Below are 25,124 nucleotides of genomic sequence, written 5' to 3' on the forward strand. Positions count from 1 at the left end.
CTCTTTCATCTTGAGCTGTAATTTGTTTCTCTTGTTGTCCTCCCATCCAGTTAGGGGCCAACGGCTATATATTTGCTATTGATCTGAATGGATATCTATTGCTACATCCAAATCTGAGACCTCAGGTAAGTGCAGTTTTCCCCTCCTTTGAATAACCATTGCTACCCACCACCACCAAATGATAAGGTGACTTTCCATCCCATTTACCCCACAAAATGAAAGTGTGTCTGTTTGGCATCATCTGCTCTCTGCCACCGCTTTTCACCACACCATTCACTCAAAGAACATTTCCGTAGGTCATTGCCATGTTTTCCTTCAGTGTAATAAGCAGTGACTTGGTGCAAAATTCTCTTGCTATTATGCAGAGGGTCGATATACCTGCCTACAGCTGGATTGTTGTCTAGCTTCGAACAAATGATTAGGTGGGAATATTAGTGATGACAATTTGACACCAGATTGAAAGTAGTTCCAAACAGCTATCACAAACAAGTGAACTGTCCATATTCAGCCACAGATTTGCCACCAAAAAGCAAACATGTGCTTTCTCTCTGTTGATGGTGGTTGTTATTATTGACCAACAGTCAACTATTTGCCTAATTGTTTAAAATCAATATGTTGAATTCAGCCTTTTGCACTTATCCAGCTCCTGCCCTTTCTATTTCTATGGCCCTTCTTTTTCCTACACCTTTTGTGAAGTTTCTTCTCTTCCATCCATCTCTTTTGGTACCTGCCCTCATGATTCCTAGCTCTTAACATCCCTAGATCACTACCTTTCCAGCCCCCCTGCAGCACACACCATTTTTTCTATCCTCCCACCTAATGTGATTGCTTTTCTGATCTTGAACTATATTCATGGTCATGGCATAAACTCACAAAGCCTTCCCCTAAAGTCTGAACTAAGAGCAGAAACATGCTGTGATGTCACAGAATGTTCACTAATATTTTAACTGCTGAGAGGTTTGACTAGCTATTTCCAATCAAAATGTGAAATTCAGCCATTCTCACCTCCACTTTTCTTAGCAACATAAAAGAATCCTTTTTGCTTTAGACGCTGCTAAAGGGATTTCCACATTATTCTGCCTCCATGTCTTTCTCCTCAGCCATCCTGGGTTTCTCTCCAGAGCTCATACCTGTGCACAGCTCTTCCTGTCTCCATCACCTCTCTGTGGTTTTTTGTTTTTATTAACCTTTCACATATACATTTTGCACTACTTTCATTTCCATTTTATAGCACTTACTCATCAGTAGCTTAGTGATACAGGTTGGACTGCAAAAAGCTGGGTTGCCCATATGTGGCAAGGGTGGCAAGATGCCAAACAGGATGGGATTCCTGTGCCTTTAAAAGTTTTGTGGATAAGAATGCTTCACTTTTCTCATCCTTGCATGATGACTATTAAAGATTAAAGATAATTTTATTAGGCCCACTCATTTTAAAAGTATGTTTTCTTACAAATATTTTATTTTATGTAAACCACTTAGAGGTTTTTTTTTTTTATTAAGCAACATATACCGTATTTTTCCATGTATAAGACTATATTTCCCCCCAAATTTTTTAAGTTTGAAATTGGCGGTCGTCCTATACACGGAATGTTTAAAATATGTATTTAATTTTGGGCTCAAAAAATAGGAGTCATCTTATACATGGGGGCATCTTATACACGGAAAAATATGGTAAACCTTGTTAAATAAAATAAAATAAATAAAGACACAGCAGCACTATTCTCTTTTGCACTATGTCCTAAAAAATAAGGTTACTAGGAAGTCTGGGTAAGGACTGGGATCTGGGCCTTCCTGCATTATCTGCCGCACCAAGAAAGTCTCCAGTTAGCTGTGTAAGCAGGGAGCCCTTCTGTATCTGGTAGTTCATCAGAATTATAGGCTGATACAAGCAAGCCATTAAAGGGCAAACCAAATGTTTTCAAAAAGTGGGAGATTAAGACTGGGAGAAAACCCCATTGAACTCAGTGGGATGTGGGCAAGGAAAATCAGAGAGTGATTAGACATGCAAAGGATTGTCCTGTAAGGGTGTGCCAACAGATGGAGCATTTCCATCTGCCAATTCTCTGAGGCTAAATGCAGACCATCAACAGATTTCTCTGTGGCTGCATGTCTCACTCCTACCAGCTGCCTCCATGCGTGCCAAACACTCCGACCCAAGAGCCGGTGAGTACCTTGGGTGTCAGCCAGTCCGTTAGCAGAGGGGGAGGATCTCATCATCTCCCTCAACAACAAATTGCCCAGACTGATGGAAGGCAGCAGCAATAAGAGATTTCATATCAGCCAGAGGCATGAGTTGGCCCTGCAGCGGCTCTTGTCTTCTCAGGAGAGGAGGATTATGGTCTGTGGTGTTCAGCAAACAGTGAATCAGTATATGATCTGCAGGACTCCCATTGTGCAGTGTGTGTAGATGGGTACAGTCCGCGTCTCGCAACTGTGACTTCTCTGCTTGTTCGTTCTTTGCTTGTATTTGCACAACCTATTTGTTTTAACATGGCGGATGAATGATGACTGGGGAAACTGGGCAGGGCTGGTCCTAGGTGCTTGGGAATTAAATTAATCTAGAGTTCAGCTAATTATTCACCACTCCAACGCTGGGAGCCATTTGCTGTACTTAATGCGGAGCAGGAAATGGTGTTCTTGTCAGCCACAGAGCGCTAATTGCCACCTCTCAGGGACGTGATATATGGACTTCCCTTCTACTCCTGGCAGGTGTAGACAGGAATTAGCTGGCCCCTTTTTTATGAAATATTACTTCCTTGGGATATTAAACACGCACACAAGAAGGAGTGAGTGAGGAGCCCCAGGCTAATTTATCTCAGGGGACGCTCTACATCTATCAGGGTGGGGCAAGGAAAACAGGCTTCCAGCTCAGATACCGTTCAGGTAAATCTATCATTAAGAGGCCAGCCAGGAATTAGGGCATTGAGAAATGGCAGCGATCAGAGTGAGATATGTTTCATTGGCAGAAACTTCCAACTCAGTTCATCAGTGTTATTAATAGGCAAGTGATGTGGCAGAGACGGACAGAAAGAGCACCAATTTATTCACTTGCCTCAGTCTCACTCTGATCAATAACCATTTAAATTGCTCAGCAGAGTAGCACCACCACCACCACTCAAGACTCGATGCATTTTCTGTGCTTGGCCTGAGCTCAGTCAACATTTGCACAAGTATCTCTCTTCAGGTAGAACCACCATTTCATCTTGGCACACTCAGCCCTAGATAAATTACCTTTTTGTTGAATTTCTATACTGCCCTTCATCCAAGGATTGCAGGGTTGTTCACAATATAAAAACACAAAACTATAGCATAGTAACAAACAAAAACAATACAACCCCCCCCCACACACAAGCAGTTTAAAAGACCATAGATAATTTAATTCGCCAAAGGCCTGGGAGGAGGAGTGTTTTTTCCTGATGCCCAAATATAGGTAACGAAGGCACCAGGTAAGCCTCCCTGGGGAGAGCATTCCACAAACTGAGCTTCCGCAAAAAAAGGTCCACTCTCATATTGCCACCCTCCAGATTTCTTATGAGGGAGGCCCGTGAAAAAGGGCCTCAGAATATGATTGCAGAGTCCAGGTTAGTTCATTAACTTTGTATGTCCTTGCTATCAACGGGGGTGGGGTGGGGGGAGGCGCTTGAAGATGAGAGAGACCTTTTTTGGGTAAATTCTGTGCTTCTATTTTCTCAACTGCAAAATGTAAGGAGGGGGGAGAATTCCAGGAACCTGTGACCCTGGACTTCCTTGATGCTGAACTAGAGGACGAGAACAAAGAGGAGGTAAGTGAAACCTTGGAGGTGGGGGTCTGTTCTGTTTTAGGAAGTTAAGTGCATACAAGACTATTAAGTGGTCGCCATGTGGCCAAAAGCAAAGCTATAAGCCAATTGTGAATATGCTTATGGCTTTGTAGAAGCATTTTGCTCGCTGCAGAAAATTAAGATTCCACCATGGGTTCATCTGCAGATGTGTCCCCATATTAAACAGCAATTCATCTTCCTCAATAAAGTGAATGCTACCATTTCAACGAGATTCCCAGTAATGGCAGCAGTAGGCAATGACTGCAGCAGATATATGTACATCATGAGTACCTTACACTTCCATGTAGCAAAATGCACTTACCCAGTAAATACGCCAACATGTAGGACCAGGGATGGGCAGATATATCAGTTTTGGTTTCTCTCAGTGTCTCATTTTCCCAGTCTTGAGTTCAGTATGTCACATTTCCACATCAGATTGCATTTTTTTTTTAAAGTCCTCATGAAAATTCATTAGCAAATTTCTCTTAATACATACATTTTTGTTTGTAATTTTTGCCTAATATTTTTGAAAAGCAATTTCCCCCAATATGGTGCAATTGTATATGTTATTTTCATCAATTTTAATGAACACTTTGCCTTATTATATGTCTTTTTGTACACATTATTTAGCTGGAGAACTGCACTGAAAAAAAATCAGTGAAGGATGGCTATGCTTTGTGTATTGTTTTGGAAAGCGTGAATTATGTGGGTTCACCTTTAAATGTGAACTGAATCGAAGGTTTACCCCATCCTTATCAAATATATTCATGTCTGTTTTGCCTCATACCATAGTAATCAGTGATCAAACAGGGCTTCTTGCCCCATGTACACATGATGTGTATATAGGGAGAGTGTGCAAGCTGCTACATGAAAGTGTTATCTGCATAGGAATTGCCACACATGAAACAGCCCTTAGAGGCCTGGCCATGTATCCCAGGTTACAATCCTGATGCATTTTCACAGAACTTGCATATGGGATCTGTTCCTTGGCCAATGAAAAATGGTGCCTTGTGTTTATGCCATAACTGAGAGATTGCACAGGGAGAAGGGCAGGGAGCATCTTGGGGTATAAATCCTATCTCCATCCTTGAGACTAGTATTCTGGACTTTCTCAGCATCCAGTTGGAAAACATGGGTAGAGAACTCTCGTTTTAATTACCTATCTTAGAATATTAAAACAGTTTTCTAGAGAGGTAAGAAATATGTCCAATTGCTATGTGCAACTTCTGGCACTCAGCCATGTGCAATGCCTCCTTTCACGTCCTACCCCCCCTGCCCCCCACTCCAGATCCGGAGAAGCATGATAGATGGATTTAAGGATCAGCGATACATCAAGACTCTGGTCAAGTCCCAAGATGAGGTAAAAACTTGTGGTGAACTTTCAGATTGTTTAGCAAAGATAAGAGTGAATTGGTCAGTGTAACCAGGAGTTTTAAAAGACTGGATCAGTTTGCCTTGTCTTTAATAGAGAAGGAATGCATGAAGGTTGGGAGTAAACATAAAAACCCTTGAAGTTGACTTATATTGAGTTAACCCATTAGCCCATGTAGACCACTCAACTAGTGGGCCACAGCCTGTTCCAGTGTAGGTTGCAACAGAACCACTACAACCATTCAGATATATGGGGAAAGTTTAAGAAATGAGTCCCCAATTGCATGTTTGGGTTAAAAGTGGGTCCCAGGTCTGAAAAGGTTGAATGTGGTTTTCTTCTCTGCCTGGTAATGGCTTTCCAAGTTCTATAGAAGAGGCTTTGCCATTCTCGTTAATGGCTAGCTTAAAGGCACAAAATGACAAAAAACAGCTGTCGTTCAGGACTTGATCTTGGGTGAGAAAACCAACCTGACTTGTATTTGCAAAACGTGAATGGAACAAGCTGGGAGATTATGACCTCCTTGGCTTTGTGCACCTTTTTTTTTTTTTGGTACAGTGCCAACCAAGTTTGGAAAGCTTGGAAAGGTGTTACTGGAGTCTATATACATTCCATCTTCCTCTCCAGGGTGGTGGTTAAGTTGGATCTGGCTCCTGAATGCTTATACCTGGTTTGGGTTAATCAGGACCTGTTAGTGCTCTGCCGTTATGGAAGCATTTTCCTTGCCTGAGATGATTGCAGTGATTTGGGGCATTTTGTCATTGTTCTGGAAGACTGCAGTATATAGACGAAGTCTGCCTTGTCAGATGCAGTTCAGGATTTCATGGCTGCCATGGCAGCCATGGCGTTGCCCCAACATACCATTATCCCAACACTTGTGGTAAGCCATACTCTGGGCCTGGTGCTCTTGATTCAGCAGGATAGTGATCTGGATTTGGATAGGATTCTGTTGGCTCATTTGTCGTGGTTAGACCAGTTCCTTATAAGATTTAGGCTTTCACTGACTATGTATTTCCACAAGGATTGGGAATCTAGTAGGATGGCTCTCTCTCAGAGGTTGATGGATCCAGATGGATTCCTGAGACCACTGGGGCAGTTTCCAATCTGCATTCCTGGAGCTTCTATATAGATTCTCACCACCCAATGGGATACAGAGATGAGAGCAGTAGTAAATTTAGAAGGGCAGGCACACGTCATGACAGTCTCCATAGCCATCTCCCATAGCTGGAGTCTGCAGCTCTGCTGCCAAGTTGATTCACTGCAGGACTGCATGATTTGAAACCTCAAATGACACCTTGAAACAATAGTTTCTGCTTCAGCTTCTGGGGACTTTGTACTGAAAAAGAAATGGCTGCCCTTGTGGTACAATCCGCGTTGCTGGAAACAGTAGTGGAAGCCATCATTTTTCAGCATTGTTGGAGGCTTCAGTTTCATGCAATGTGGCAGTGAGCTAGCGGCACAGCTGCTGGCTAGCCAATTTACTACTAGAGAGAGAGAGAGAGTAGAGTGCAAAAGCTGTTCTGGATTATTACATCATCATTCTGGGTTTTGATATCGATCCAGAGTGGCACCATGTTCATGCAGTTTCCACAATTGCTCCTAGGCATGCTCTTACATTGACTTGAACCCAACCAGCTCCTTTGTTTTCTGAGGAGCCTAAGAGCAATGAAGCAATTGGGAAGACTTCTAGAATGCAGGTTTTGGAAGACTCACAGTCAATCTAAATGAAAGAACGTAAAGGACTGGTTACAATGAATATTCTTTAATTTTTATTGTGAATTAATATTGGTGTTTTTACTATTTTGCTGTGTGATGCCCCGATAGCTTTATTAAAGGATGGAAGAAATAATAATAATAATAATAATAATAATAATAATAATAATAATAATAATAATAATAATAAATGCTCTCACTCTTATTTCTTCACCTTCGACCTTCCAGAGATACATAGATAAAGTCTACAGGACCTATACCTGGGCTCCTATCAAAAGCACAAACTACAGGTAAGGAGCTAACAAGAAGCAGCATGGAGTAATAGCTTCCCTCGTCCTATTCAGCTGAACCTCCACCATGAATGGTGATCTGAAAGAGTGCTTCAGAATCTCAAGAGAGCTATTTAGGAGGCAGTAGGAATCTCTGCCTCCAACAGTGGAGGTAAAATATAGCCATTGTGGCTAGTGGCTGATGTAGATCCAATGGATCTGGCTGGCATCTCTTCATCAGCACCAGGATGCTGCTCAGGATGGTGTCTAAACCAGTGTTCCCCAACCTTGGGCCTCCAGCTGTTTTTGGACTATAACTCCCATCATCCCTCGCTAGCAAGACCAGTGGTCAAGGATGATGGGAATTGTAGTCCAAAAACAGCTGACGGCCCAAAGTTGGGAAACACTGGTCTAGACAGATACAGTTTATTGATTGATTGATTGATTGATTGATTGATTGCATTTATATTCCACCTTTCCTCCAAGGAGCTCAAGGTGGCATCCATCGTTCTCCTCCTTCTCCATTTTATCTTCACAACAAGCCTGAGCCAGTAATGATGGGTTGTTCCTTAGCTGTCCAATCCATGGCTGCAACACCTGTAATATGAGTATCTTGATTTATATCTTAACTTTCATTATCCACACCTAAAAATAGTAAGATTTGTAAAGAAATGATTTGCAGAGGGGGGTACACTTTCTCAGCCTGTATGACACATACAGCTGTCACATTTTACAGCTTTACTATTCAACTAGGAAAAACAAAATGAATATAGTCAGCTTTTTAAAAAATGTAAGGCCTGCTTTTTCTGTTCTTGCCATTTGATTGTGCTTCTCATAATCCTATGTGATGCTTACATTTGGGACAAAAACCCAGCAGTTGGCAATAATATCCGTTATTAAGCTGGTATAAAGTTTTAGGCAAAGGAGCTTTATTCAAAGTGGAGTCATAGTGGGGCAATGATATAATGACTTACTGAATAATTTTGAAGAGTTACTCCCACATGTAAAAAGATCCATGAGGCTGGATGGATAGATAAATAGATAACTAGGATTTAGTAGCAAATTTCCTTATAGTATTTTCCATACCCCTCATTTAATAATAAACTCTAGTGCTGGCAGAGCAGAATACAACACACGATTGGCAGAACCCATCCAAAACCAATGGGGTGTCAAACAATTGGGCAAAAATAACTATTCAATGACAGTAAGTGAATAATGGCAGTCCTGAGAAGAAGTACTGCAGAATCCTTATCTTGATGGATCCATTGAAAAGGTTTGAGCATCTTTGTTCTTGAGGAGCTGTGCATTGCACTGCATTGTATGCACACCCATTGTTATAAGATGTAGAATCATAGAATAGAATCATAGAGTTGGAATAGACCACAAGGACCATCAAGTCCAACCCCCTGCCAAGCAGGAAACACCATCAGAGCACTCCTGACATATGGTTGTCAAGCCTCTGCGTGGAATGTGTGGAAATGCAATATGGGGAAAGGTAAAATGCAGCTATTTCTAATGCACAGTGCCCTTCTCAGTTAATAATAATGCGTTTTAAAAGAAACATGCTTATTTTTGTGCATTTAAATTGTGACAAAAATTAGAGAGCTGCCCTACTTTAATGGTAGCTCGAGGCATCGTTTTGAGTACTGAAGCCTGAAAGTGTTTGGTGAGGCTGCCACCTAGTGCACAGTTGTTTGTTGCAAATACACATATTCCCCAGGGATTTCCTAGTGCAGTTGATGTTGACATTATAAAGCGCAATAACTGCTTGGCCTATTTGAGACAGAAGAACCTGTCCAGCCCAGCTACATAATTAAGGGTCCTTCAAGCCTTCTTATCCTAGAGTTGCTCTAAGACTCCCACACTCCCTTCAGCCCCAGCCATCATGCCCAATGGGCAGCGATGATGAGTGCTAGTTACAGGTAGGTAGCAACTAAGTTTGTTTTTGGTATGAGCTTTCATGTGCATCTGAAGAAGAAGTGCATGCACACGAAAGCTCATGCCAATAACATACTTAGTTGGTCTCTAAGGTGCTACTGAAAGGATTTTTTTTATTTTGTTTCAGTGATGAGTGTTGTCGTTCAAAAACACATGGAGGGCACCAGACTGGGGAAAGCTGCGCTGAAGAATAGATGTACAGAATTAGAAATGTGCCTTGTTTGTTGTGCATCTCCATATATTTTCTTAATAACTGTTGCTGGTCTCAGGGCTGGTTCTGTACCTGCTATGGCCGATGGACCCCATTACGAGGAAGTGCTTATAAGCCCTGGCTCCTTGGAAACCCCAGACAGAAGTCAATGCCTGTTCTCATCTCCTCTAATCTGTGTTATTATCTCTTTGGCTCCACTGCACCCCCATGCCTCAGTTTGTGCCGCAAATAAAGGTCCAGTTTATCCACCCCCTGAGAAGGTGATAGTTAAAATACACTATGCTCCATTCCTGACAGACCCAATGGTCATCCTGTGTCAATAGCTCACTAAAGTACTATACTGGGTGGTCAATATATTACATCCCTGCTCTTGTTTTTGCCCATGTCTTCAGCCATCAATTGCTAGCAACTGTACAAACCATTTTGTGCCTAAATATCACAGCAATTTCAGAAACACTATTTCTCTCTTTCTCCCCTTTACCAGCCTTGGTTTGGTCTTGCCGCACTACAACACGTATTACATCCAAGCTATTCTCAACGACCAGATTCTCCAGGTGAAGTGTAAGTAGATACTTCCCGTTTGCTGTTGGCCTTTCGCGTGCTCTGTGACCCTGAACCCACCAGCTAGCCTAAGGATGGCTAATAAGAGAAAACAAAGCACCAGAGTCTCTTTTTACAATGTTTATCAAATGAAAAATAAGAGCAACCCTACACATAGAAGAAGAGGAGGTTTCGTTTTATTCCTGGAAGAATAACGCAGGCTTCCCGGGGATGTGAAGATTTCCTGTGACACTTTGCCTAAAACAAACTAAAACCTTTAAAAAACATCCAGGGGAGATGAGGTTGAGTTGCTGCTTTAAATGCTTTTTATGTACCAGGTGATAACTCTGTAGCAGCCAGTTAATTTGAAAGCTGGGAAAGTTTGCATGTTTTGTTTTGTTTGTTTCAAGCCATTATTATTTTTATTTAAATTTTGGATTTATTTTTTCCTAACTAATTTACAATTAATCTGTGTACTTGTGTGTTAGCCTACCCTTGTGTGTGATCCTGGGCCCTACTCTCTCATCGCAGGGTGGGATGGACTTCCAAGGGCGTCTCTAACATCCTGCTCTGAGTGATTCTGGCTGTGTCTCTTTTTCTTCCTGTGTTTATCCCTCTGTCTCTGTAATCTCTCTCCTTTCTCATCTTTTTCTCTCTCTCTTTTCCTTTACCTTCTGTAAGTCCCATACTACACGCACGCATGCACGCACGCACACACACACACACACTGCATTACTTGTAGTTGCTCAAAATTTCATTCTTAAAGGAGTTCCTTAGCACTTGAATAGCAGATTTTATGTCAAATAGTGCCAATATCTTCCAAAGTGCTTCACTTGATAACTCTGATCTGGTTATCAACATGTTAGCTTTTATTTAAATAAAGTGCAACCCATCTTCAAAAAAGACATTGAGGCTGTGATTCTGGGTGCACTTACCTAAGAATAAGTCCCATTGAACTCAGTGAAGTTTACTTCTGCATAGTATTGCACTGTAAAACATTTTTTTAAATCCATAGGTGGTTTTCAAATAAGTTTTACTCAGAGTAGAACCACTGAAATTGATGAACATGAGTAATCTAGGTCACTGGGTCTAACAGAGTAAAATGTACTCCTATGTTGGCTGTATTTGTCTCTGAAGGAGATTCAACAGAGGGATCATCCTAGATTCTGGACTTTACACTCATGTTAAACTCAAAACATGGACTGAAAGTTAATTCAACAATTCACGATAGTCTTCCTGAATAATGTTGTATATTCTTTTAATATTTCATTCTTACTTTCCATCCACATAAAAAAGCTACAGTTTTAGGGGAAAATATCCTAGCAATCCTTTTTCCTCGTATGATAGAACATTTCTAAGTGATAGGTACTTTCAAATAAATAAATGCTCCCATATATTTTCTTTGGTGGTACAGTACAATGAGAGGACAGTACCAACATGTATGAATCAAAAAAAGGTTCCCTGCATGTTCTAATCAGTCATTTTCTTCCTGCCTGCTCATGCCTCCATGAGTATACTATATGATCTCAGCGAGACAGCATCTCCCACAAACACCTAGAACAGAGGATGTCTTTTCTCCCTGGTGGTTCCTTGCAAGATCCTGCTCTGGCCACTGTGTTCTGGGTTTTATGTCCAGAAGTTACATCATCTCCTTCAGAGAAGGGCTGCTGTACACTGTGCAGCAAGAGCTCCAGAACTTGCATTCTAAATGGCACAGTGGTTGTTCAGTCCCTGAAATCCACTGTTGTCTGATTCAAGCTCAGTAATGAAACTGGAGAGAAAGGATCTGTCAATATCACAACCAGACCAGGATGGTGGCTCACAGAATTATTCTGCAGCATTGATGCCCAGGGCTTAATGTGCAGCTTTATGCACTTTTATGTTTCCTTTCTCAACAGCACTGGTTAAGGCACAATCCCACCTCATCTGCAGCAGCCTAGAGTAGGTACTCTAGGGAGTAGGCTCCCTTAGAAAGGTAGGACTCTGCTTTACACCAAGTTAGACCGTTTGTCCATCTGACTCAGTACTGTTGACACTGGCTGGCAGTGGCTCTCTGCGGTCTTGGACAGTGGTGTTTCCCAGCCCTATCTGCAGGTGCCAGGGGTTAAACCTGGAGCCTTTCACTTCCAAGGCATGCACTCTACCACTGAGACACAGCCGCTCCCCTGAATGTTGTGTTGAATTTAATACACAGATGCGGCGACATTTCCCACCATCGCTATCACCTTTGGTCCTTCCAGAACCACTGCTAGTGGCTACTCCTGCTGCACCACCTCGTCAGAAGGTCACCCACACCTTCTTATCAAGTTTTCCATTTCTTTTTAAAGTGGTCATATAGTTTCCCTCCATGTAGCATAATTTGAGGAGGAAGGGTGAGGCTCAGTCTTTTTGGTTGTGTTTGCAAAAGAGAATTAAGAAATAATAATAATAGGAAAAGGACCCCTGGATGGTTAAGTCCGGTCAAATTCGACTATGGGGTACGGCGCCCATCTTGCTTCAGGCCGAGGGAACCACCGTTTGTCCACAGACAGCTTTCTGGGTCATGTGGCCAGCATGATTAAACCTCTTCTGGCACAACAGAACACCGTGACAAGTGCCAGAGTGCACAGAAATGCCATTTACCTTCCTGCTGCAGTGGTACATTTTTATCTACTTGCACTGATGTGCTTTCGAACTGCTAGGTTGGCAGAAGCTGGGACAGAGCAACGGGAGCTCACTCCGTTGTGGAGATTCGAACCACCAACCTTACGATCAGCAAGTTCAAGAGGCTCAGTGGTTTAGACCACAGCGCCATCAATAGTAGTAGTAGTAGTAATAATAATAATAATAATAATAATAATAATAATAATAATAATAGCCAGACCTTCTCTCCACAAGTGGTCTGTTTCCAATGTTCCTCCACCTTTAAGGTTCTCTTCCTGAAGACAGTTGCACCCACACACTTCACAAACAGACCTAGGCTCACCACACCCTCACCCTCTCTTTTGTCCCTTTGTTTCTTTTCCTTTTCCCTCTCTCTTTCTCTCTCTGTATGTATCCTTTGTTAATCTTGAATTTTGCATGGTCTGCTAACTCAGTAAGAACATTTCTATATCAAGACTGTTGCAAACTGTTTGCTACTGAATTTCATTTTTTCTGTTGGTTATATAATATATATCTATTTATCTAGTTATATCTATACATTTTTTATTATTTTATTACTGTGGCCTTTTTATTGGTACTTTTATTATTCTTTTTTAATTTTTGGTTTCTTTTTCATGTCGTTTTTTGCAAGAGGTTTCCTTTCGGTATGATTATGATACACAATATTTTTATTCAAACAGCCATTGAATAAAATATTGTTTGTACCCCTTCCCCTTTCCACCCAACCCCCCTTTTTTGTTTTCTGTTTTTTGTTTGTTTTTTCTTGCTTTCTCTCTCTGATGGATTCACACAGTACCAAGCAAATTGAAGGGCAAGTATTTTCAGTCTTAGACCACTCCCCTTCCACCACCCCCTTCTCCTCACCCGTGTCCAGTACCCCCACCCGTCACTCCAAACCTTCACCGTTCCCCCTCACCACTTACCCGGCCTGCTTGCCCATTACCTTGCCCGTTTGCCACACCTAACCTTGCAAACCACCACCAAACTGTTCCTCCCTGTCTCCTGCTCCTCCACTTCCTCCCCTCAAACTCGTTCACCCTTTTTTTGAAAGCAACATGTCTTGTTATGTTCATAATAGCTTCACCACTACTGATCTCCCCACTCCTTCCCTGTGCATTGCTCAGAGACTCAATCCGTTTAAGATGAGCCAACTTCATATGGAATTGTTATGTTTGAATTCAATAAGGTTTTTTGTAGCTAGTTTTAATATCCTGCTCTTCTTTCTCCCTGCAAAAATGCCTCCCTCACGCCCTTCCTTCCTTTCTCCTCTCCTGTCTCACGCCTACCCTACAAATCTTCTTCCCCTATCCTTGTCCCTGTGCTTTCCTTCCTCTTGAAGACAACTCAACCTGAATGGGACAGGGCTGTGCAGAGACCTTCAGACTGAGAAGTGTTTGGAAATGGAGTCCAATATCACTTCCGCAAGAAAATATTTAGGCTTCTTGAGTACTGAAACAGCAGGGAAAGTACTAATCTCAGACAGGTCCACAGCGTGTGTAGGGATGGAGGAGGACTTCTTTTGGTCTGCATTTCCAAGCAAACAGACCTAATTCACACCTCCTGGATGAATACAGAGATCAGTCCTTAGAATTTTGCAGGACAGGTCACAACCATAAAAAAATGTACCAGAATGCATTAAAATAAATACTTTAGGATAAAATGCATTTAGAAATGTGTGCCTTAAGATAAATAGGGGTTTAAAAATGTATTTTGTGATCAAATACTATTTAAGAACATAGTTGAACACTTATTTAAACACCAATTTTCATACAAAGCTTAAAAAATCCACAGATGAATTCACAAATGGGCTGGGCTGGACTAATGTGTAAAGGAATGTGAAATTATCGTGGGCACATAAATAGACTGATCTGTCCATACCCTAGCCACATGCAGATGAAAGTTGTTTCCCCAAAAGACATAACCCTCGCAAGTTGCAGCCAGCAATAATACTTCATTAACAATAACTGTCCCTTAGCTTCCCATAGATAAAGGGTACAGCGTGAAGATAATTTACCAAATTTCTCACAAGGGTCTTGATTCAGCACCTTCAGAATCCATTTGCAGTCCATCTGGCACCTTAGGCTAAAACTGTTTTGCATCCTGTTTTGCATTTTGGGGGTTACAGATAGAGCCTGGGTCTCCATCTTTTTCTGTTTCCTCCTTCTCTTATGGGTCAAGTCCTGAGAATTGCAGAGCAGTTGCACTTCACTTTGAACACAAAACAGGATCTGCTGGTCATCTCCCCCAATTATGAACATGAATATGTGTACATGGGACATTAAGAATAGCAGGAGACCTTTCTGGGTCTTGGAAGCTTTCCGCGATAAAATTCCAAGGCCACTGTCTTGTTAACCTACATTGAGGCAGACTCTTTAGAATGCGGGTGCCACTGTTATCAGGGTTCTGCACTGCTAAATAATGAGCTCAGCAAAGATGGGGAACCTGTGGCCCTCCAGATGCTTTGGAACTACAACATCCATTTATCCCTGACCATGGGCTCTGCTGGCTGTTGGAGTCCAGCAACATCTGGACAGCACCATGTTCCCCATCCCTGGTGTAGAGGAATGTGCAACCTCAGCATCCACTGCAGCATTTCATCCAGCTATGGCATGAGCAGAAGAAGAAAAAGAGTTATTAAAGACTGCTCCATAGCAAAAGCAAAATATTGACAATGGGAAACAAAGGCATCCTCGAGAACTCCTTATGTTATGGTCTGAGGCTGTTTGCACATTATCAGTTTAAAATGCAGCAAGGTCTCTCCTTTCCCCTTTTTGCTACATTTCAATCTGCGTTTGCATGTCAGTGCAGTTGGATGCATTTCCAGGTCACCCACTGCCTGTCCACATCAGTGGGCATGGATGTCTTCATATGGTTTACGTTTTCCAATTGGATTGAAGCTAGTTTGGGAGAAAACACATCCAAATGCCGTGTTTCTGAAGAAATGGCAGGATAGATGTGGATCATGGCTAATGCCATGGGTACACAGCTTCATAAATCAGTGGTGGGAGTGCCCTGGGTCCAGAGTAAACAGAAGTGAGTACACAGCCCGGGTTACATGAAAGCCATGATTGGAACTCTGATTTTGACAAGGGCAAAGCTGAAACAGGGACCAACTATACTGTCAGTTATTCCCAGGGTTAAAGGTCCTTTAACGTGGCCTGAGTTGGCAAAGTCTGTGCGGTGAAGAGTTTACCATTCACACAAAAGCAAAATGAATTGAATATGGACAGCTATCTTCATGCATATGCTGCCCTCTGATCTTCTCAGTCATCCCTGTCACTACCCAAGGATACATGCATTCTTACAAACACAGAGATGTGCCAGTAAATAGAATGGGGGGGGGGTTAAGCATACTATTTTTTCATCCATTTACGTTTTATGCCTTAAGGTGCCTAGCAGTTGGGAAGGTGTGTGCAGATAGACATAAAATAAGTGTTTGCCATAAACACAGAGTGGAAGGAAGAGACACCGTTCATGTACGGGTAGCTGGCACATTGTGGCACCAAAGAGTTATCAGCAGGGACCTGACCTCAAGCACTAAGGCTCTGTCTGTCGTCATCAGCCCTGTTCTATCAGCATTGAGCTGCCTGTTCCCGGTGACCCTGTAATGGCAATGCTGATGGAATAATTACTTAGTGTTTTTGTATTCCTTTCCTCTTCCTCCTTTCATTGGCTTGTATCCAGACCCTGCCTTTTAGTCCTGTTCGAAAATAGCAGTCCAACCTATGGCTGTGCTGCCCTGACAAAGGGCCACGTATGTCTTGTAATGCATTGTGGGAGATATTGGTGGGGGAAGGAGAGGCGTTTTAGTGGTCTCACAATCAATGTCTTGATATGGATATGCTTGAACGGACAATTTGCTGCTAAGACAAATGCATAACTGTGGTAAGGTTGCTTGGATGGTGATTAAAAGTGAGTGGGTGTCCTTCACAGGAAAGCCTGCAACAGCTATCCCTCATTTTGTTTCAGCCCCAAGAGTGGGTGATGTAGTCAAACCAAAACATGTTCAGATTGCTGAATGAAGAGCTAAAATACTATGATGCTACACGCTAGGGAGAATATACAAAAATGAGCAATAAATTTGACTGCTATTCTTCCTTCCATAGAACTAAGCAAAAATCCTATAAGCTTCTTTAGGGTGACCAATGTGCTTCATCTGTATCACCTTCTGGTTAAAACGTTGCTGAATTGATAAGATCCCCCATTGCTCTAATCGTCAAAGCAGAGCACTTTAAATCTCATTCACTTTCTTGGGGTCTCCAGTGGCGAGCACTGTTGAAGTGCAGAATGCTAGGAGAAGAAAGTAAAGGAATTCATATACGAAATCATTTTCCCTAGAGACATTAACATTCAGTTGTACAGATTTATTGGAGGCAGTCCTCTAAATATTCCTTCCGCCGCCCTTAAGAATAAAAATAGCAAAATAGTTTGTTTGTTTTTTTTTTTTGGGGGGGGGGGTTAAGTGGATTTTTATGTTAGAGATAATGCATATAATTTGCAGCACAGTTAAATAGTGGCTCCCACACTCTGTACAGCAGCACTTCAGGTGTGATGAAGGACATAAGCAGACAGGCTCATATAGCATGAAGAGAAGTGTGCCAAACTGTGTCTTGGACCTCAGGCAGCTGCCCATAAGCACACAGTTGCATTGTATTGCTCTAGGCACATTGCCAGCCTCTTTGGCTACCTGAATCCTTTTGCTGCTCCTTTAGGAAAGCTGTGCAACAGGATGGGGAACCTGTGACCCTCCAGATAGTATTGGATTACTGGCCATGCTAGTTGGGGCTAATAGAAGTTGGCATCCAGCAACATCTGGAGGGTTCCCTATTCTTGCTGTCCAGGGCTATTCTGCTTTATATATATATATATATATATATGGTTCAGATGCAGAAGCAGCAAAGGTATTAAGCTCTTAGTTGAACTGTGGAGCATTCAGCCCAGTGGAAGCTTCAAAAGCACTGATTGTGTGGACCACGGAGGACTCTTACTGGAGCACATTCCAGACCGGCAGAAGAAGAGCAAGGGTGAGAGACTTTAACAACTACCCACCTCCAGATTCCCATCCAGGGGGCTTCTCTCTCCACCACAGCCCTCTGAGTGACAGCAGAAGTGAGTCAGCTGGGGTGAGTGTCCAAAACCCTCCATTCCTGTGCTCTACAAGGAAGAGCCAACAGGCACCCCAGGATGCTCTGATGAGGTGCATCTCCAGAAGGGACCATTCAGATCTGAGGGCTTTGCCAGAGGTAATACTTCCAACAGGTTGCTGCTGAAAGAGTGATGTCAAAGGGGATTGTCCCTTTAGGTCTTCCCTTAGGGCTGCTCACTGAGCATGGTATGGCAATTAGCATATTCATTGGGAATGCTTACATTTTCTCTGATTAAGATAGGCATTTGGCCTTTGTCTGGACTGAGCCCATCCAATGATGGCGGGTGATATTTTAGTCAATCACATGTACCACCAGAAGTTTACCCAGTAAGAGTTGGTTATATTCCCTATTGGTAATATCATTAATATCTTCCACTACGGTGAGAATAAGGTTACATTGTTCCTTCGTGGTTACTCTGATTAATTCTGTAGCTCTCCAGCACTTTTTTTTATCCTCATTTGGCATTATGCTATATCCCTTAGAAGGGTTTTTTTCAGTTAAGCCATTAATTTAGATTAAATTCTGGTGTGCAGTTAATTCTGTGTCCTCTTATGAGCTGTCACTATCCTGCTGCCAAGTGTGGAGTGTTAATTAATTATTGCTAATTGCTACTACGCTGTGGAGATGGTGATTAGAGCTCAGATGTGCCTGGCAGAGGTAGATGTTTGTGGGCCAGGGTTAGATACAGGGAGCTGGGAGATCTGGGGGGAGAGCAGTGAGATCTGCTAGGTTTCCATTAGTTAGACAAATTCAAGAATTTGTGTGGTGTTTTGTTTTTGTTTGTTTTTTAGTTCTCTATGGAGGCCTTTACTTCCAGGGAGCTCAGTCAGCCTTCCAATGATCCTTCATTTGTTTCTTTCAAAATACCAGGTCAGGCCAAAATAATATAGATACCATCCATGCTAGGATAGGGGTGAATTGATAGGGGTGTCCTGGTATTATGTACGCTTGGTTTTATGAGGCAGTGGGTCCTATTGGTCCAAATTGCTTCTAGCTGGGTATTGGAGCAACATAGGGTTGCTGGATGGGGAGCAATGTTTGCTGTGGTCCATAAGGATTCTATCTCCCTTTCCTGTATTGGTTGTGGCCCATCCCACTACATGCCTGTTGATTTCTCTCTGTCCATTTTGACTGATGAAGTAATATTGGTTGAAATAATTGCATGAGGGTTTAATTCATCAGGGCAAGACGATGATAAGATCATTGTTGGAAAAGCATTCTCCCTTATATTGGGGAATTACAAATTAATCTTATTGAGTTGTGATTCCTGGCAAAGTAGGTCTAGCAGACAGTAGAAAACCAGCTTGGCTTGGCTTCTTTTGGTTGAAACTGGCTGTTTCAGACTGACTTCAGGATGTGTTGTGGATGGAAACTGACTCAGTTGCCTGGTAGATGACTCATACCAGGAGCAAGACAGGAAACAATGGTCCTGTTAATTCTCCTAGCTGTTGAAAGCAATGGCCATGGTATCAGTCAGGACCATCTGCCAAGGGTTAACTGGACGAACTAGTTTGCAGTAGTTTTGTTCCTACTTCATAGCATGGTTTCAGGGAGTGATTACTGCACTTCCCTATGGGAATTTTCCTACATGGTCCTGCAGGTTTATTTTCCTCTCCCATCCTTGTTAAGTTCTTCGTGAAACTCCTGGTTGAGGTTGTTCTAGGAACAATAGGCCTGGTGATCTATGAAGAATAGTTCAATTCAAAATGAGAATATGTTCTCCATTAAGAAGCAGGCCTGACCCATTTAGCAAGGCTTTATTTTATTTTATTTATTTTATTTATTTTATTTTATTGCAATAGAAAGGCCAGGCATGATGCTTACTTATTTATTTTAAATATATATATATTTAGAAATCTCTATCTTGAAATTCCATCTTCTACACAACTCTTAAAGGTGTATGATACCGCTCTTCTGTTGCATCTCACCACTGAAAATCATCCAGCCCAGTAGAAAAATAAAATACAATTTAACAAACTGGTATACAAGTTATTGCTTTCCTTGAAGACTGGTAAATTGGCTGTTTCTTCAGCAACTGTGCCATTCCAGCTGAGCACCCCTCGCAGCTGCTCTTTTCTGCAGTTTAGACACTTTGCTGAGAATATTTTTGAGTCTTTCCTTTTTCTCTCACCCCCACTCCAAACATTCCTAAGAAAAGCAAGACTACAATGCAAAATTTTCTCCAAATATTCACCACCATTCTTTTTCTTTTCTTTTTTTGCGGTGGCTGCCATCTAAACACACACTGCCCCAGAATAACTGTTGGTCTGTGGCGTTGTGGGGAACGCAAATTGGTGGCAAGGTGGCCAACACATTTGTGGCTGCTTTAATTTCTAGCAGCATCAGAAAAAGAACTGGCTGGGAGGGGTGGAGAAACTGTACCTGCCACTGTGAACGGTGATCTCCATTCTAGAGAAATAAATGGAGGATTTCTCCTCTCACACTGGGAAAAATCATCCTCCCAATTTCTCTGTTCAGAAATAGGCTGGAGACTTTCAAGAGGCCCATCTGGGCACAGCTTTAACTTAATCTAGCATACGCCCTGTTTGCACAACTAGTTCTTTGTTTTAATAAAGCCATTTAAGCTGAATGCCTGTTAAGCAGATGAGAGAGAGTACTGGACATATCACAAACTGACAGGCAGGTAGAAAGACAACTTCAAGCAATCAGCCAATAGAGCTGGAAATTCAGCATTGGCAGAGCACATATGCTGCTCTGTGCTTGCTATGGTTGCATCTATGAAATCTGGAGGATGTGCTCTATGTTTGGACTAGGGAGGGATGGCTATTGCAGTGCTTTGAGACCACTGTCAGCTAGAAGGCAGCTGCTGCACTCTCGACAATGCATTGCATTTTACCTCTATCTGATGGGTAAGTCTTTGGTTGGACTGTCTTCATAAAGGACCCTGGTTTGGCCATGTTGATGCCTGAAAGATAATTTTTCTTACAAAATATTGTTTTGGTAATTCTCTTTCCGTATGAGCAGAGCATGTGGTTTATTTTTGTTGTTAATATCGTAATAAGAGAGAGATGTCCATATAACCTGCCAAACATACATATATATATGTATATGTATAAATATGAGGATATATATGTGTGTATATGTGTATATGTAACTGTATAGCCCTAAAGCAATACATATACAATCTATCAAACATATTTAATTTCAATTATATGATTTATAAATATATATATAAATATATATATATAGACAATAAAATATCAAAATCCTCCAAATGTTGGCACCATATTGGCTATAACTTTGTATGATGCTAGTTACCAAAGAATCTTCTCTCCTTTCTCTCTTGTTAAAACTAGTCAGTTGTTTTGCCTCTTTTGTTTATTCCTGTCTATTTTCTCTCTTTCTTTCTCTCTTTCTCTCTCTCCCCTTACTCCTCTCTCTCTCTTTTTCTTTTTCTCTTTTTCTACCTTCTGTCACATTCTGAGACTGAAGCCTTCTTCTTCCCTCATTTCAAACCCCTGCCGGATAACGTTACCTTTCTGTTGCAGATTTTGAATACCTGCTGCCAAACAGCTTTGAGTCCGAGGGACATGTATTCATTGCTCCAAGGTAGCTTTGCGTGTGAGCTTGCTGAGGTGTCCATTCAACCACTCTCCCCTCAACACTGATCCTGGGACTGACTCAGCCCCCTTTCCCATCCCCACTTCCCTCCCTGCCACACCTTTTAAATATTCTACTTCATCACTCCCACCCTTCTGAGCTGACACCTCCTCATTGTGCCAAAGTCTTGATCATTTTTCTTTCCTTCTTTTTTGTGTCTGTCGTCTGCCTGTGTGCCACTCTGAGACTACAGCTGCCACCTGCACCTTGTTGAGATGCCACTGTGGTTGGCAGCGCAGTGGTCCCACCTTCTGTTCACTCACCTACATAAGAAGAGTATATATGTATGCCTGCGTATGAGATATTATGTGCACATACATATATAGGTATAGTTTCTGAAAATACTCACAAAATAATAAGTCAGTCCTATTTGGATCATGTTGAGATCATGCCATCATGTTAGTTAAATCTGAAATATATTTTTATATATAATACACAGTGTTTGTCTAAGCCAAAAGCCCTCTTTGGAAGACAGGAGTATCATGTGCAATGCCATCTAGATTTCCCACTGAATGATTTCAGCCAATATTTTCCACCCCAAAGAGTTGTTTGCTCCAAATATCCCATTATTTGATTTGGTTGACTAGGTGCACCTATCACACAGCATTTGTTTGACCCATGATTTATTGACCAAATGATTTTTAACACAAGACTGGCGTTTTGCCAGTTTTTTTCTAAGAAAAAAAATTATAGATCTGGGTCACTTTTGTTTATGTTTTTGGATTTCACAAATACCAAAATTTAAAAATACCTAATGATAAACAAACACCACAATAGCATGAATCACTCACTCACTGCACTATTTTTATTAGTGAAAATACTTCCAAGCTTTCATAAAGACACTGTGTTGTTCAAAAAGCATTTTCAAAATGTACATGATTCAATATTGCTAAAGACCTTTGTGAGGCCATATTAATACAGTAGGAATGATAAAATATTCTACTGCTATATGTAAAAAAAACACGAAGCCACTTTCATAAGCCTGCCTTAGTCATGAAGCTCACTGAGTGACTTTGGGTTCTCTTTCAGCCTAACATACCTGACAGAGTTGTTCTGAGGGTAAAATTGGAAGGTCAAATAACGATGGCTGCTGCCATGAGCTATCAAAGAAAGCCAAGATAGAAATGCCATAGGGAGACAGAGAAGGGGGTTTATTGGCAAATGTCAGCCAAAATCCAATAAACTGATGTTACATTTGGCATCTGGGTAAAGTGAAATGGTGAGATCCTATTAGTGCCTCCTATCTTTAATATGGTATTTTTAAAAATAGAAGAGAATTTCTGTACATCACATGGGTTTGATTAACCGTCCACAAATTCAGCTTTGCACAGAAAAGAATAATACTGAAGAGGGTGTGTTGATTTCTAACTTTTATTTATACAACTATTAGATTTACTATTCTAAGATGCTTCTCTTATACAAAGCATAATCAGTGAGAACATAAGAGCATAAGAGGTAAACCGATGTTGGACTCCAACTCCCATCAGCCCCTGCCAACATGGTCAGTGGTCAGGGTTGATGGGAGCTATAGTCTAACAACTTCTGGGAACTCACAAGTTCCCAATCTCTGTGCTGTGAGCAGCAGTCCATCACTAGCATCCATACTATAAGTGAAGAGCTTTACATAGTCGGCATCCAAATCAGTGTTCAAAGTCACACTAATGTGAAATGTATACATGAATCTAATGTTGTTTTTTAGGAAATTCACAATTTTGTTAGACTTTTTCTATAAATAGAAACCAGAACACTGCAAACAAATTCTTCGGAAAATGTTCGTTACAACACAACGTCTAATCAGGTCTCTTTCTACATCGGAACAAACAGACTCCTGTTCCGTCAAGTCATAATACAGAAGGTCACATGATAGCACTTGAGTTTCAGCTGCACCATCTGTTAGCCCTTTAACAGCAATAATACCAAACAGCATACTAATGAGACTGTATGATATCTCATCAATACTAATATGGCCAATAGTCCATGGTAATTTTCAGAAACCATATATCACTAATGATCTATTTGTGGGCGTGCAAGCACATATATCTGTACACATTTGTGTAGATATATTGGTGGATGCAGTGTTGTGTACTTCTAGGTCTTTGAGAAACAAAATTATGTGGACAGCCGAGATGATTTTATACTCACGTAGGAGGACTTGCAATATATTGATGGAAAGTCAGGAAATTAACAGAGTAAAATAGCTTTGCTTCTCAGCTGCCTCTCCTAAAATGTGATTATAGACATTTACAGGTGAGGCCTGACTCTTATTCAATCTCTTCTTACAAGCATATTTTAAGTGCTATTTGCATTCATTTTCCAGAATCTGGCAGGTAGGAAGTATAAACGGTTAGCTTGAAGCATTTGAGTGCAAAAAAATGTGCCTGTTCAATACAAAGGCCTGTCCATAAAAACATATGGGGTGTATAAGTGGAGTGCACTGTATTGCTGTACATCTACTGCTGTTTTTCTCAGCCCTCATTAGAGAAATGTAGCAAGAATTTGGCTCAACTACAGTGTATTAATGAGATTGAAGTAAGTAACAGAAGCAACATGCACTGATGAAACTAGCACCTCCAGTGATTCACCATGTGAGTGCAATGCAACAGGTAATTGCCCAGTCACTATGATGGATATATAGCTTCCTTGGTTTGACCAGTTAATGACTTCAATTACACAACACCTGATACTTCTTGAGGAATTGATTGTGTGGTCTCCAGAACACTGAAGCACAATTACTTCAGAGTTAAGGCTTTCTGTGAAAGCCAAACTTAACAAGATATGCACACTGATTACCTCCTTGGGAGCAGTATGATACAGCAGGGAATAAAGTGGATTCACTCTTGCTTTGTGAGTTAGAGGCGCTTCCATTTGCCCTGTCTATTCAGCATAGAATCGTAGAAGAGCTGGAAGAGACCCTAGGGTCATCTAGTCCAACCCCCACAATGCAGGAATCTCAGCTAAAGCAGCCATGACAGGTGGTCATCCAAGCTCTAATTAAAAACCTCCAAGGAAGGAGAGTCCACCACCTCTCATGGAAGTTTGTTGCACTGCCAAGCAACTCTTACTGTCAGAAAGTTTTTCTGAATGTTTGGTCGGAATCTCCTTGCTTGTAACTTGAAGCCATTGGTTTGAGTTGTGCCCTCCAGTCCAGAGTATCATCCTGATTTCCTTGAACACAGCTGGTGTGTAGGTTATATATGGTGTTTGCTCTTGATTGAGCATTCATCCTGACTTGCTTGCATAGAGGTTACACATCTTTCTGTCAATCAAAAATTATCCCACACTTTCTAATGCATTTTTCTGCAGGGGCAGTGCATCCCATTTCACTGCTTGAGACATAACTGGACGTGCTGCCCAGTCCTGCCCCCACCTCCACCACCAGAAAAGTGGTACCAATTTCTGGTGAGATCTTCCAAGATTTAGATGCCATGTCAGCGCCAGTGCCAGAGGCGGCGGGGCACCCATAGATGTACTGCCTCGGGGGCTTCTGCCACTTTGTGGTTGGGCCAAGCCTGTGTCTGTGTCATTTTTGTGACTAAATCCCTCCTGCAAAATAGTGGCAGTCTGGAGGTGACCTAGAAACATGGCCCTCACCCACTGGGTAAGCCTTCTTATTAGGTTTATTTTAAGACCTATTTAGCATTACATGAGTTAAGGTGAAGATGGCCTGACTGTTCCCATTGCCTTCTCTGTGTTGGACAAGAGAAGAGGGTCTACAGCAGAAAGCCAGCTGTATTTGTGTAGGCTTCCTGGTATGGAACTTTTCCTCCAACGACTGGAGGGTGGCCGGGCCAGCAAGGGGGAGGCAAAAGGAAGAGCTGGGGTCAACTAGCATGTTCCCACTCTCCCCTCATTGCATGAGCCCCTTAATGCCTG

General features: G+C 41.8%; 1 protein-coding gene and 1 long non-coding RNA gene across 6 annotated transcripts in view; one reads left to right on the forward strand and one right to left on the reverse strand.

Annotated features, from left to right (window-relative positions):
• CACNA2D2 (calcium voltage-gated channel auxiliary subunit alpha2delta 2) overlaps nt 1-25,124 on the forward strand; it is a 553,469-nt gene that overhangs the window by 495,755 nt on the left and 32,590 nt on the right. For 3 of the 5 annotated variants that reach the window (XR_014003634.1, XM_081177654.1, XM_081177656.1), the window contains 7 exons: nt 51-125; nt 3,708-3,782; nt 5,089-5,160; nt 7,111-7,172; nt 9,785-9,861; nt 13,277-13,294; nt 21,140-21,200. Coding sequence is in view for 4 of the 5 variants with exons in the window: in XM_081177654.1 (XP_081033780.1) it covers nt 51-125; nt 3,708-3,782; nt 5,089-5,160; nt 7,111-7,172; nt 9,785-9,861; nt 13,277-13,294; nt 21,140-21,200 (440 nt within the window). In the remaining variant the exon portion in view is untranslated. The remainder of the gene's footprint in view (nt 1-50; nt 126-3,707; nt 3,783-5,088; nt 5,161-7,110; nt 7,173-9,784; nt 9,862-13,276; nt 13,295-21,139; nt 21,201-25,124) is intronic. The other 2 variants (XM_081177655.1, XM_081177657.1) reach the window with 1 other exon arrangement.
• The window catches only part of LOC308577849, a 58,468-nt gene continuing 40,259 nt past the window's right edge, over nt 6,916-25,124 (reverse strand). The window contains exons 3-4 of the long non-coding RNA XR_014003720.1: nt 7,575-7,748; nt 6,916-7,438 (exon numbers count right to left, since the gene is read on the reverse strand). This is a non-coding gene — a long non-coding RNA (uncharacterized lncRNA). The remainder of the gene's footprint in view (nt 7,439-7,574; nt 7,749-25,124) is intronic.

This window comes from Podarcis bocagei (genome assembly GCF_964188305.1).
Source record: "Podarcis bocagei genome assembly, chromosome: 2".
NCBI classification, from domain to species: domain Eukaryota; kingdom Metazoa; phylum Chordata; class Lepidosauria; order Squamata; family Lacertidae; genus Podarcis; species Podarcis bocagei.